Here is a 14,547-nt window from a genome sequence, read left to right on the forward strand (position 1 = left end):
AGAGAGTGCTACTAACTGGTACTCATATCAGCATGACAAACTTTTAGATACAGTGTTGTAAATTCATTTATGCTTCATTTTAAAGGATAGCAAAATTAATGAAGGGGAAATGTTATCATTATTACTTTTATCTTCAACATTATAGCTTTGTTTAAATGATGAAATCGGCAATTATGCTGAGGTCTGATGTGGATCTGAAGTGTGGAGGTCATCCTTTTTAGAACCATCAGGAATTCATTATTTGAAACAAGAAGTTACAGACCTGCAACTTGTGTTTGACTCTGTCTATTTAAAGGGAAAATACAGAACACTTGTAAATCCTAGATAAACTTCTCATATTGCTGAAATCTCAAATATTTCTTTAAGTAACTGTCCATTCTACTAAAAGTTGTATGGAAGGGAATTTGTAGTTATTTGGAAATCTATTCATGCTTGGGATGTTCTCTTTTTATATTGCTGCCAAAGCAGAGACTGTTCTTTTGTTGTCTCTCTTTAAAATCTATTTGTAGAGTTATCTATTGTATGTTCTTTTTAAAATAAAAAAACTGGAAGTTATGCATTTCTTCCAAGTGATAGGAGATAATGTTGTCATGTGCATAATGGTAAACAGTCTGTATCAAGGGTCACTTTCTAGGTTCCCGTCCACTGGTGTATTTGGCTTAAAATGTTTAGAACTGTTGTCTGGTACATACCAAGAATAGAGACTACAATATATTATTAAGAGGATATTCCCTTTTTCAGATGAGCTGTTTAACATGCATCTTTACATCAGTTAGAGAAGAGTTGAATGGAGTTCTATTTTAGATCCCAGGATATTTCCCCAAAATAAGGAAATAAGTGATATTTTAACCAAGATTATTTCTCTAAAAGTGGAAGAGGAATATAGGTGACAGTGGTAACGTGGCTATAGCTTCACGTCTGTTTGCTATATAAATAGCCCTCCCAAAGCAAGGTATTTGGTTTCCCATGCTTTTATTAAGGAGCTAGTGCTTAATGACTACTGTTGCCTTTGTAATCGTGCTACTGATAACAAATTCATGGATTAGGTATTCCAAAGCAGTTCATAAAGTGTGTAGAAGTGCTATTTCTGGGTCCCAGTTCTGCTGGCACAAACAGATGTGTAGCTTCTCTCAAGAAAATTAGACCAAATAGCAGCCAATGACAAGTTCACATTTTGATAACCTTCAGCTAACTTCACAGACTTCCCCTTTTCTCTCCTCAATCTTTTTCCTGTCTCCTAACAAAAAGAACATATTGCAGTCTCTGCCTTCTGGAGCAGTAAAGCTTGTTGTTGTTTTTTTTACTTGCAGGCCTTGTTGTTTTTGGCGTGGGGAGGTAGCATGAGCTCAGGGTACAAGAGGAGAGGGCAAAAAGTTGCACTGGTTTAAAAGCACACCTTCAGCCTACTTTAGCAGACCCCCTCTGCTGTGGCTCAGGCCTGCGTTCTGAAGTGACTTTTCTGATGACATGTCAGAGCACTGAGCCATAGCTTCCATGCCCTTCACCTAGGAGCTTGCACTTTGGGGGACTCAGACCAGCTGAACTTTCTCACACTGGATTTGGAAGGACCTGTTGGTGGACTCCCCTTCCTTCTTCTCTACAATATAGAATCAGGATAAGGAAGAGATGCTACCTCAGTGTTTTATACCTTTATAAATGAGGCCTTTTCTAGAATTTTGTTTCAGGGAGAGAGGAGCAAGAATTCCTGCAAAGAAGTTGTCTTAATTGCGCCTCAGCAGAGCCGATCTTCATAGGCTATCTGAGTATGACTTTATCAGAAGGGAGTTTGTATGTGAACCAGCTTTTGTTCACATTTCCTTGAACCTTCTAGGCTGCTGGCTCTTTTTAAGGTGGAGTTCAACAGATGGAATCTGAGGTGAATAGTTTTCAGAGAACATTTCAGTAAAGCAATGATGACCTTTGCTTCCTAGAATATTTTCTCTTGGGAAATGGGTGCAAATATCAGTTTATTTGTCAACTCTAAGTCTTTACTCCTTAGTATTTTGTATGCTGACTATACAGCTAATATGTTTGAGGTGTTTAAGAAATTCACATTTCTTCTATGGTCATATTGCCATGGATATGATCATTAAGAAGCAATGTTCTCTTAGATGGTTTTTTGAGAGGTCAGTAGCATTTCTGCTCTTACTGCTTTTGTAACAGGGCCAAGCATTTCCTTCAGGTTCTATATTTGTAAATGCCAGATAATGATTTCCAGGGCAGCTTTCAAGTATGGACAACTAGCAGCTTGTATCTATGACATATCATAGCTTCTTGAGCTTTGGTAGCCGTCAGTTATGCAGTAACTTCTATCTTAGGCTTTCAGAGAGTATTGGAAACATTGAGTTAGGCCTCACAAGTCCATTGTGAGGTAAGATTAATCAAGGCTCTCTTTGCGCCCGAGAAAGAAAATATACAAGTAGACTGGCTCATTCATCAGAGAATTCACTCAGGCAATGTGTCTTGGAGAATGGCATATTCCAGTTGCAAGTGGCTTTGTGGGGCCTTATCCAAATAGATCTGTTCAATAAAAGGCACACCAGGAAAGTGGACATGTTCTGCTGCAGTGTCCAAACCATCAGGCAATAACAGGATCCATTCCTGATCTCACAGTAGACCTTTTCCTAGCCAGGAGTCCTTAGTTTGTTTAGTTGGTTTGAGGCCCTGGTAGTTTCTTTTTACTTGATTGTTTCTTGTTACATTATCCCAGAGAAGCAGTTTATTTATATGGGGTTTGGGAAATAGGGCATCTTTTGCATTGTTTTTCTTTACATTAATGGAAAATGCTGAACCAGTCCCTACCTGTTTTGCACTATAGAACTCTGACCCAGAAAGGAGAGTTTTCTTACTGCTAATTCCTTTCTGGCTTCTGGATTCCACCAACATGGATTGTGTCCAAACTGATGAGAGCGCAATGGAGGGAATAGTGTTACTCTAGATGAAAGGTGACACAATGAGAGCTGCTTACTAGCTGCTCCTCTGCCTAATCTGCATGTAAAAAGGAGTTACTCTCTGTTCTAAGTGCAATCAGCATCCCAGAAAGAAATTAGCAGTAAGAATATTCTCTTATTAAAAGCAAATTCTATTCAAATATGTACCCAGTTATTTTCACATTTGAAATCCATTTTAAAGTGTCACTGCCACAGTATTTCAGAAATGGCATCTTCGCTTCCTCCTCGAAAAATGACCTTGGTATTTGGAGACCTGAATGTATCCAAATTAGAAATAGGTATGTGTTTCTTGATTTTAAAAACTGATAGTGAGTGGCAATAATAACTGATAGTTACCTTGACTGAATTAGCATAGTAATTTTTTCCCTGCAAGTATTTTGGTTGCCACTCCAAGTAAGAGAGAGAGTTATTTTAAAAATTTCACAAGAAAAATTATCATCAAATTAACTCATCTGACTGTGTGATATTTATTTTATTACAGCTCTTTAATATTAGATGGTGTTGAACCACAGAGTACCTGCGAATTGGAGGTGGATGCAGTAGCTGCTGATATTTTAAATCGATTGGATGTTGAAGGTGAATTGCTAATTATTCTGTATGTAATTCTCTTCAGGGCAGGGATTTATATTGTCATATTATTATAATGCCTAGCACAATATGGCTGAAATCCTGATTGAGGCATCTTATATACTGCATGCAATATAAATACACCTCTGCGCCGATATAACGCTGTCCTCTGAAGTAAAAAAATCTTACCGTGTTATAGGTGAAACCTCGTTATATCGAATTTTGATCCTCCAGAGCGCTGCTTTACCGCCTTATATCTGAATTTGTATTATATCAAGTCACGTTATATTGAGGCAGAGGTGTAATAAGGTGCTCAGATACTCTAGTGATGGGCAGCAGTACAAAACGCTATGATAAACAAGAACTGTAAAATGGAAATTGGAGAGAGGACAAAGCAGGTGATTAGAAGATTAGCCAAGCATCGCAGGAACAACGCAGAATCTCGGTAACAAGGCTCAGTAGGCTTTTTTGGCCTGTAAGAAAAGGATGTAAAATTCCAGTTATTTTGATTCTTCTGCATCTTGTTTAATGACTGCTGAATTAACATTGGCATGGGTGCCAAAAAAAGCTATGCTTTTGTCCACACAACTAAGTAGTAAGAGACTTCAAAAGCAAGGGGTACTAGGGAATAAACAGAGGAATTATGCCAGAACTTTGCATTATACCAGTATGTCTAGGTAAGGTATGACTTGCAATGAACAGCAGCAGACTGATGTAGCAATAGCTATTAGTGGAACAATATGCCATTGTCATAGTTATTTAAAGAATTTGTTTCTTCACCCTGACAACCTTTCCTTGATGTATTCTGGCATATTCCAGCCCAGATTGGCAGGAACCCTGGTTTGCAAGCTATATGGGAAGATGAAAAACAGCGCCGGAGAGAGAAGAATGAATCGTCTCAGATTAGTCCATCTGATTCACAAGGTAAATGAAGTGTACAGTGATGTGCAGTTTGTCTATAGAACATTTTATTAGGAGAGGTGAACAGGATACAGAGCTGAAGTTAATGTATTAAGTTTCAGTTTTTTTGAGATTTATTGTTTTTATTTTATTGAAAGAGCATTATCCAATGTTTGTACTTTAAAATATGGAAGATCTGATTCAAAATCATATTAATTAACAGAATATATTATACACAGCACAGGTTGCTGCCTGTGCTGTGTATAATAAAGTTAAGGTTGCCTGATACTTTCCATTATAATACCCTATATTCAGTTGCTTATAACTTTCAGACTTAAACCATTTGGACTGATGTTTTCCAGGCTTTGGGTGTCTGTCTAAGACTGATTTTTCTTTTTTTGGTGACGTTTCAGTTAAAACAGTGTAGTTATTTCTCAGAACCAGGTTAGGAGAAAAATACATTGTTTTGGTCATGTTAAAAATTAATTGCACAGGGAAAACTGTACTCTTGGAATTAATCAAGGTTGTGCAGTGAATGAGACTGTTCTTGGATGAGGCAAAAGGCAGTACTGCAGCTACTTTCTGGCAGAAGCCTTTTTCTGCACAGAAAATTAAAAATATGCACAGTTTATTGATTCTGCACATGCGCAGTGGCACAGAATCCCTCCAGAAATAATAGCTGCATTGGTTATGGTTGTACTGTCTTTCTTTGGTTTCTGATCACAATTGTAATACTCAAATTTGAACTAGTTTTAAGCAAATGTATTTTTTCAAAAGATTATTAGTGAGTTGCTAATTTAAGCGATCATCCTAGCTGTCATACACAAGTCACTTTGTGTTGATAGATCAGAATAAAAGCTCCAAATAACAAACCTTTTTTTTTTTTAATAAAACAATCTTAAAGATCGTGGATTTGTGCCAACAACAGAGAGTGAAAAAATCTTTCAAAAGAGACTTAAGGAAATCCTCAAGCAAAATGACTTCTCTGTGTAAGTGGTTAGCCATTTCCCATGATTTATAACCTTTTGTACTAACCTGAATAGTTATTTTAAAGATTTTTTTTTTAATTAAATAGAACATTGTCAGGCTCAGTGGACTACAGTAATGGATCAGAGGAGTTCTCTGCTGAGTTAACACTACATTCAGAGGTACTTTCTCCTAAAGTAGTTCCATGTTCACCAGCCAATATGGTGGAAGTGCACAAAGATAAACTGAACACAGGTGAGTATTTTCAGTGACATTAATTTTAGGGACCAAGCCTTACACATTCACATATTTAGGCCATTGGAACTTTTTGCATGAATAAATCGAGCAGGATTTGACTCTTCGTTATAGACTGCCTGAACTAAACAGTACCTTTGCCCTCACTTTAGCTCCTTATAACGCCGTAAAGTAAACTCTTCACCAGGGGTCCTTAGGAGCCAGCTGTGCCATCTCTTTATATGCACTTGAGTCCTCTCTGTGTCAGTAGCATACCTGACTAGGGAGCTAATTTTTCTTTTTGCTACCTGAGCAGTTTAAAGAATGTGAAGCAAGTCACAAAATCTGCAGGATTTTCACCACCACAAAGACGTTTTGTGGATCAAAATGTTCATAGTTGATAGAACCACAGAAACTTTTTAGAAGTCTTTTAAAATAATTTGTAAATACTTGAATGTTTAACAGCCACAAACTGATTTTTAGAAATTGTTTTGCTATCATATTGAGACACCGATGTGTATTACTCCTTCAAGTTTTGTCTAATTTTTTAAAGAACCTAACAGGGATACTAATAAAGAGGAGGACGTGCTTATTAATGAAGAAGCTATTTTAAACATCATGGAAAATAGTCAGTGTTTTCATCCACTGTCTCAGAGACTGAATCAGACTGCAGTTTTCAGTGAGTATAACCAGGACATGAAGAATAATGCATTCTTTGCTACTGGGCAACTGTTGCGTTCTCTCAGTGTATTTAGATCTGTATCAAACCCAGAGGAAGGCAGACTCCTTACCCCAAGGAGTTTGCAGTTTACAAGGTTGCCTTCCAGTGTTGACTTATAATCTCTCACCAATCCAGCTGGTTTGTCAAGACTGCTCTGCTGCTGCTGCCTCTCTAATCCAAAATGTCATTTTCCAAGTCAACCAACTAGAGGTGCTGGGAGGAGTTCCTGTTTCATATGTCTCTAAGAGGTGTGGGGATGCTTGAGGAGATTCTGGAGTTTCAAAATTTGGGTCAGAGAGAACGGAGGCCTGGCTGGCCTGTTCTCTCCCTTGCCTATATTGCTCCCACTCTTCTCAGCTCTCTTCCTCTGGGTGGAAAGGGAACTTGATAAATTAGAGGAATTGGAATTGAGATCAACAAGATGAAATTCAATACAGACATCTGCAAAGTACTGAGCTTAAGAAAGAATCAAATGCACAGCTACAAATAATAGGGAATAACTGGATAAATCAGGGGTCGGCAACCTCTGGCACACGGCTCGCCTGGGCTAGATGTTAGCACTGATGAAAAGGATCTGGGGGTTATAGTGGATCACAAATTGAATATGAGTAGGGCCCTACCAAGGTCAGGGTCCACTTTTGTCAATTGCATGGACATAGGATTTTAAAAATAGTAAATTTCATGATTCCAGCTGCTTAAATCTGAAATTTCAAGATGTTGTACTTGTAGGGATCCTGACCCAAAAAGGAGTTTGGAAGGGTGGGGGGAGTGGGGTGGTCACAAGGTTATTGTAGGCGGGGTTGTGATACTGCTACCCATAATTCTGCACTGCTGGTGGTGCTGCCTTCAAAGCTGGGCAGTTGGAGAGTGGTGGCTGCTGTCTGGGAGCCCAGCTCTGAAGGCAGAACTGCCACCAGCAGCAGCGCAGAAGTAAGGATGGCATGCTGTGGTATTGCCACCTTTACTTCTGTGCTGCTGCCTGCAAAGCTAGGCCCTCAGTCAGCAGCCACCACTCTCTGGCCGCCCAGCTCTGAAGGCAGCAGTGCAGAAGTAAGGGTGGCATGGTATGGTATTGCCACTCTTACTTCTGTGCTGCTGCTGGTGGGATGCTGCTTTCATAGCTGGGCACCTGGCCAACAGCCGCTGCTCTCCGGTCACCCAGCTCTGAAGGCAGCGCAGAAGTAAGAGTGGTGATATCGTGACACCCTCCACACCTAAAGTAACCTTGCAACCCCTTCCCCCCGCAACTCCCTTTTGGATTAGTCTCCTCATTTACATCTGTATAGTATAGGGTAAAAGCACACAAAAGACCAGATTTCAGGCGCGTTTTTCATGGCTGTGAATTTTGTAGGGCCCTATGTATAACATTGGCCATAGAACTTTACCCAGTAATGTCTGCATCATTCCCATAACTTCTGATTGAACTAGAGCATTAGGGTCTCTAAATTGTTAATGGGAGGAGGCCAGATTTCACAGTCTGTGACATGTTTTTCCTGACCATGAATTTGGTAGGGCCCTAAGTATGAGTCAACAAAGTGGTGCAGCTGCAAAAAAGTCTAAGGCTATGTCTAGGCTGCAGAGTGTTGTTGCCAAAAATTATGCCACTTTAATTAAAGCGCTTTAATTAAACCATTGTTTCATGTCCACACTATGATCCTTGTGTTGGCAGAGTGTATTCACACTAGTAGCTCTTGCATCAATATAGAGAGCAGTGCATTGTGGGTAGCTATCACACTGTGCAATTGGCTGCAGGGTGCTTTTGGAAGGGTTTGCAATGCCTCCTGGGGCAGGTACAGTGTCACATGATGCAGAATTCTTAATCCCATTGTTCCATGGGCATCCTATTAGATTGCCAACTGCTTTTCAACTGAAGTGGGGAGGAGTGGGTGGGGGAGCATGTGACAGAGTGTGTGGAGGGGGAGAGACTGTGTGTGTGGGTGGGGTATATGTGAGAGAATGTATATGATGAGGGAGAGTGAGCGTGTTGGCATGCTGTCTCAGCTGCTGAAGGCAACCAGTTCTGAGGCAGGGGGAGGGGGACACTGCGGACATCAGGCCCCCACCTCCCTCCTTGGCTCTGCACAGCAGTCTCACACACACACACACACACACGTCCCTGCCTGCCTACTTCTGTATTCCTAGTGCAGGAGACAACAGCATTCCACATTAATGATTTGCTCTTTGGTCCCAGGGCAGAGCAGCATGCTGAGCTGTCAGAACTTCATGAAGCTTTGAAAGGGCAGGTTACATGCCTGCAGGGCAGATGAGTTCAAAACAGTAAGCAGAGCAGTCACGGTGGGCATTGTAGGATACTGGGGGAGCATCTGCACGCTCTTTGGGACAAATGGCAGAGTTTATACTGACACTTTGTCATTTTAACTTCGCTGCAAAAAGCCCTATGTCTCTCGTCAGGGTGGTTTTATTTTGTCGCCAATAGTGGCATTGCAGTGTGTACACCTCCACTGTTTTGCCACCAGAAGCTGCCTTTTGCCAACAAAACTCCGCAGTGTAGACAAGGCCTAATATTCTGGGCTGTATTTTCAGGAGTGTCATATCTGAGAGAGAAGGGAATTGTTCCACTGTATTTGACACTAGTGAAGCTTCAGCTCAAGTACTGTTTCCAGTTCTGGGTGCCGCACTTTAAGGAAGATGCAGACAAATTGGAAAGAGTTCAGAGGAGAGCAGCAAATATGATGAAAAGTTTAGAAAACCTGATCTATGAGGAAAGGCTAGGGAAAAGACCTGGATATGTATAGTCTAGAGAAAAGAAGACTGAATGGGGACCTGATAACAGTCTTCAAGTATGTTAAGAGCTGTTACAGAGAGAATGATGAACAATTGTTTTCCATGTTCATTGAAGATAGTACAAGAAGCAATGGGCTTAATCTGCAGAACTTTTTAAACTATAGGGATAGTTAAGTATTTGGAATAGTTTACCAAGAGAGGTTGAAGAATCTCCATCACTGAAGGCTTTTAAGGATAGGTTAGACAAGCACCTGTCAGGTTTGATCTAGGTCAGTGATTCTCAAACTTTTCTACTGGTGACCCCTTTCACATAGCAAGCCTCTGAGTTAGACCCCCTCATATAAATTAAAAACACTTCTCTATATATTTAACAACATTATTGCCACCATGCTGAAGGCAAAGTAGGGTTTGGGGTGGAGGCTGTCCTCTCACAACCCCCCCACATAATAACCTAAAGACCCCCTCAGCCATCCCCAGTTTGAGAATCCCTGGGCTAGGTATACTTCACCCTGCCACATTATGGAGGGCTGGACTAGATGACCTCTTGAGATTCCTTCCAGCCCTACATTTTTATGATTCTTTAGTTGAAGGCAGAGACAAAGAAGCCCAAGGATTGAGAACATTTGAATGTGAAGAGGAGTCAGTCGGAGTTGGCAGCCTGGGAATTGATTAGGCAAAAGAGGTTAAGTTACTGAGGCAGAGAAGAGAGCAAAAGAAGATGGCTTCAACTGCTGCAATGAAGGGAGAGAGCCTTTTTCACCAAGTGTGAGGGGGTGGAAGGAATTGGAGAGAGAGGAGCATTAATGAGAGTGAAATTAGTAGAACCAGAGCAAGAAGGAAGAAATGTAAGGAACAGCTATAAGGCTGTCAGGATTGGAGCCTGACAGGGAGGGTGATGTAAACCAGGGAAATGGAAAATAAGGTGGCCATGAAGAGAGCCGTGTTTCTGGTGCCTCCACCAACTCCCATCACTACCTAATTAATTGATTAAAAATGGTTAGGAATTGTATTTTAAAGTTATTTTACTGAGAAGTTATAACTAAACATTCATTTACAAGTAGGATTAAAGGTAGGTAAAAATTATGTATGTGTGGACTTTTTTTTGCAGTGGACAGTAGTTCTGATCAGGCCATGATACACCTCTTGGCTGGTTTGGAGGATGATGGGTATCAAATGGGAGGACACAGAACGTTATCTCAAAATCATTCTCTTGGAAGCAACAGAAATCTCCAGAACAGTGATGATGAAGAAAATGAACCACAGATTGAAAAGGAAGAGATGGAACTCAGTTTGCTTATGTCTCAAAGATGGGATAGCAGCAATGAAGAGCATGGGGAAAAAAGAAGGTATGTATTTGACATGGAAAACAGGCTTTTTCCTTTTTTTAAAGAAATATTTGTCCTTTTTCCCAAATACTTCGTTTTCAACTCCTGTGAATATGTAACTCTAAATGAAGTGACTTAAATACTCATACACTAACTTTGGCCTACAGAAGGGACTCCTGTTAAGCACTGGGAGATCTGGGTTGATCTCAGGCTAGATATGGCTTTTAAAGTGGTGGCACTTGATAATCAGTTTTATATGTGTGTTTTTTGTATCCAAGCTCTAATTTTGCTGTTGAGAACCTATTTTAAGGTAGCTTTTTCCTGTATCTGTGTTCCTGATCTGTCGTCCTTTCCATTATAATCAGTTTAGAGCCTTACTGTATATGTTTGACACTTGATGTACCTGGAGTGAATGTTTAGGAAATACATTTGTAAAGACTGACCTGACAGTCCAACAATAGCACCATGTGTTCCCATTCACCTTGGGGTCAATGAGTAAATCTTACAGTGCACACTTCTTTTCTGGACCACCAGCAGTAGCAGGGGTGGGCAAACTACGGCTCATGGGCCATATCCAGCCCGCTGGACCGTCCTGCCCAGCCCCTGAGCTCCTGGCCTGGGAGGCTCACCCCCGTACCCTCCCCCACATTTCCCCCTCGCCCACAGCCTCAGCTTGCTTGCTCCACCACTGGAGCAATGCTCTGGGCAACGGGGCTGTGAGCTCCTGGAGCAGCTCAGCTGCAGATTCTGCCTGACCTGGTCTCTGTGCTGCGTGGTCGTGGTGGCAGCAGCGTGGCCCGGCTCCAGCTGGGCAGCACAGCTGTAGTTCCACCAGCCGCTGGTGCTACAGGTAGCGCAGTAAGGGGGTAGGGAGCAGAGGGGGTTGGATAGAGGACAGGGGAGTTTGGGGTAGTGGTCAGGGGCGGGGGGGGTGAATGCTGGTTGGGGGGGAAACTGAATGGAGAGAGGGGTCCCGGAGGGCAGTCAGGAAGGAGGGGGAGTTGCATGGAGGGGCAGGGGGCAATCAGGGGCAGGGATTCTGGGAGCAGTCGGGACAGGGAGAAGGGGTGGTTGGATGGGGCAGGGATCCCGGGGGGGGGTGCATCAGGAATGAGAGGAGGGGTTGGTTGGAACAGCGGTGGGGGTCCGGGGGCAGTCATGGGACAGGAAGCGAGAGGGTGTGGATGGGGCCAGGGTCCCAGAGGGGCCATCAGGGAATGGGGGGGTTGGATGGGACAGGAGTCCAGGGGTGGGGGGGACACAGATAGGAAGTAGGGGCCGGGCCATGACCCCCCTCCCCTAACCAGCCCGTCATACAGTTTATGAAATCTAAATCTAAAATATCCTGCTCTTATCAGGGTTTCTTAATTTTCGTTAGGTCAGTGAGCAAAAATACGAATAGAAGCTCAACTGAAGAGGAGGATTCATCTTCAGAAGAAGAAATGGAATGGAGTGGTAACAGTTTGCTTCTGGCTAATCTCTCTATACCTCAGTTAGATGGAACCGCAGAAGAAAATGGTGGTAAGTAAATGGTAAAACTACTTTAAAAATTGAGTTACTGCTTGGAACATAAGTGGTTTCCTGATCTGTGTATCAGTCCTGAAAGATCTGATTGCTTTCTACTCCCAAGTCAGTGGGAAGGAGGTGCTCTCAACATATTGCAAGCAATGGCCCTTAAATACTGTAAGTTGGCTTATAAAACGATTATTCATAAAAGGCTTATGATTCTCCCAACTGTACCTTGCGGCTCCCACCCTGTTTGTTTGTTTTGTTTTATGTTATGGTCTGAGTAAAGAGGGTTTTCTGTTAGTCTTAAAGGAGAGGGTAAAGCTCATCCAGTTACCATAGAGATTTTTCTGTTTTAAATTTTTATTATGCATACTCAATATAGAAATTACTAGTTTCATGAGACCATTTAAGTCTGCCAGGATTTCACTGTAAGTATACTGAATTTAGTAAAGTTGTGAAAGAATCTAGACTCCCTATGTACTGTTTTCAGTTATATACCACCCATAATTAATACAGTGCAACTCACTTTGAGCCTGCATTTCATTCAGTATATTGCATATCTATATCCTGAAATTGCATGAGTTTAAAACTGTGGAATGACAAGCAGGAACAAGTTAGCAAGGAAGAAGTTTCAGAATTCAAAAAAAAATTCTCCCGTTACCCTCATTATCTCTGCAAAAATTAAAAAAGATCTGAAATTACCTCAATTCATAGTGTGAGTAGTCTGAGTTTGATGATAAGAAAATACCTAAATATTATTTTCTACTTACTTTTAGTAATGTGATCTATATATTATCTTTATATAAGTGTATTGAACAAGGTAATGAAATATATACACACACACACATATATAATATTCAATATACTTATATAAAAATAATATATAGATCACTTATATATTAAAAAAATACTTGGTTCTGTGGCAAAAGGATCCTAATATTAAGATGAAGTATTTGCTTTATTTTTTTTCTAATTAATAGTAGTCATTTTTCTTTAATGAGAGAGACAAAGTGAGGTAATATCTTTTATTGGACCAACTTCTGCTGGTGGAAGGTACAAGCTTTCAAGATACAGGGCTCTTCTTCAGGTCTGGAGAAGGAAGCAGAGTGACACAAACCTTGTATCTTCCACCAACAGAAGTTGGTCCAGTAAAAGACATTACCTCACCTGCTTGTGTGTTTCATATTCTGAGACCAACATGGTTACATCAACATTTTTTTAATATAGTTTTGAGATACTGTATTAATTATACACCGCTGCCTCGATATAACGCCACCTGATATAACATGAATTTGGATATAACGTGGTAAAGCAGTGCTCCGGGGTGCCGGAGCTGTGCATTCCAGTGGATCAAAGCAAGTTCAATATAACACGGTTTGACCCATAACGTGGTAAGATTTTTTGGCTCCCAAGGACAGCATTATATCAAGGTAGAGGTGTACTAAATGGACTACAAACTTGAAATTGCAGATTAAATTCAAATTCTACAACACCGTATTTCTTAGTCTGAAATCTAGCTGGTTAGCATGAAATTCTTATTAATTACCTCCCTTGGGTGCAAATGTTGCCCTCCTATGCATGTGCACAAATTTCTATACAATTAATGCAGTTTGCATGTGCTCAGTAAGGCAACAATTTGATTTTTAAACATTCTTTAAAAATATACTTTCTGGAATGGTTTTGCATTTTAGAAATATATTTTAAAATAATCCATGAAGGGTGGTGATAATATGTTGTGACAGTGCCTCATTGCATTGCAAATTTGAAAGTAATAGTGTACGATCTCAGGTGAGAGAGAGGTTGTATACCATGTATTTAACAGTAAATAATGACCCTTTGGCAAACTCTTCAATTATTCAGCAGATGAGCTATCTGGGCATTCTTCTCTTGAATGCTACCCTATTGTTATCCTTTTATCTGAATAATAACCAAACAAATCCTTCATTGGGTTTCCATGATTTATGGAAATGCATGGAGATAGAACAATAAATAATGCAAGTTGAAACAGGAGCAAAGCAAATGACTATAGCTAAATCTCAAAATCTGAAATTAAGTCTCTAGTGCTAAATTTAGTAATCCTAATAAGAAGCCTGATTTTCAAAGGTAGTGAGCATGTACAGCTTCCTTGACATCATTGGCATTGGTAGGTCAGCATTCCTGAAAATCAGGCCACTTGCGTTTAGGTATCTATAGGTGGATTTAGAAGCCTAAATTCTGTCACTGGTTTGAAAATTTGGGATGTGTGTATACGTATAGTATTTAGGAACAACTGGCAGAATGGCTACTGAACTTATTGTTTAAATGATCTGATCTGGTATGACAACTCATATGTATCATAGTTAAGTCTGCGAGTCTGTCCTGGAGGTCGTGGAAATCATGGATTCTGTGACTTTCCGGGACCTCCGTGATTTCTGCAATGACCAGTGAGGCTGGCCCAGGAGCTGCCTGAACAGCTTGTGTAGCCCCTGGGCCAGCTGCACCAGCCACTGCTGGGGCAGTCTTGGGCCACCGTGCCCCTTCCCCCACAGCAGCAGCAGGAGTTTGGGTGTGGGAGAGGGCTGGGGCAGGGGTTTGGGGTGCAGGAGAGGGTGAGGGCTCTGGGCAGCACTTACCTTGGGAGGCTCCCTTG

At 41.1% G+C, this 14,547-nt stretch overlaps 1 protein-coding gene across 1 annotated transcript in view; it reads left to right on the forward strand.

Moving 5' to 3' along the window:
• REV3L (REV3 like, DNA directed polymerase zeta catalytic subunit) overlaps positions 1–14,547 on the forward strand; it is a 239,894-nt gene that overhangs the window by 147,146 nt on the left and 78,201 nt on the right. Inside the window, exons 6-12 of the mRNA XM_050949377.1 lie at positions 3,433–3,527; positions 4,338–4,442; positions 5,323–5,407; positions 5,494–5,639; positions 6,172–6,297; positions 10,193–10,430; positions 11,788–11,930. Coding sequence (XP_050805334.1) covers positions 3,433–3,527; positions 4,338–4,442; positions 5,323–5,407; positions 5,494–5,639; positions 6,172–6,297; positions 10,193–10,430; positions 11,788–11,930 — 938 coding nt within the window. The remainder of the gene's footprint in view (positions 1–3,432; positions 3,528–4,337; positions 4,443–5,322; positions 5,408–5,493; positions 5,640–6,171; positions 6,298–10,192; positions 10,431–11,787; positions 11,931–14,547) is intronic.

Source organism: Gopherus flavomarginatus, chromosome 4 (assembly GCF_025201925.1).
Source record: "Gopherus flavomarginatus isolate rGopFla2 chromosome 4, rGopFla2.mat.asm, whole genome shotgun sequence".
In the NCBI taxonomy this organism is placed as follows: Eukaryota; Metazoa; Chordata; order Testudines; family Testudinidae; genus Gopherus; species Gopherus flavomarginatus.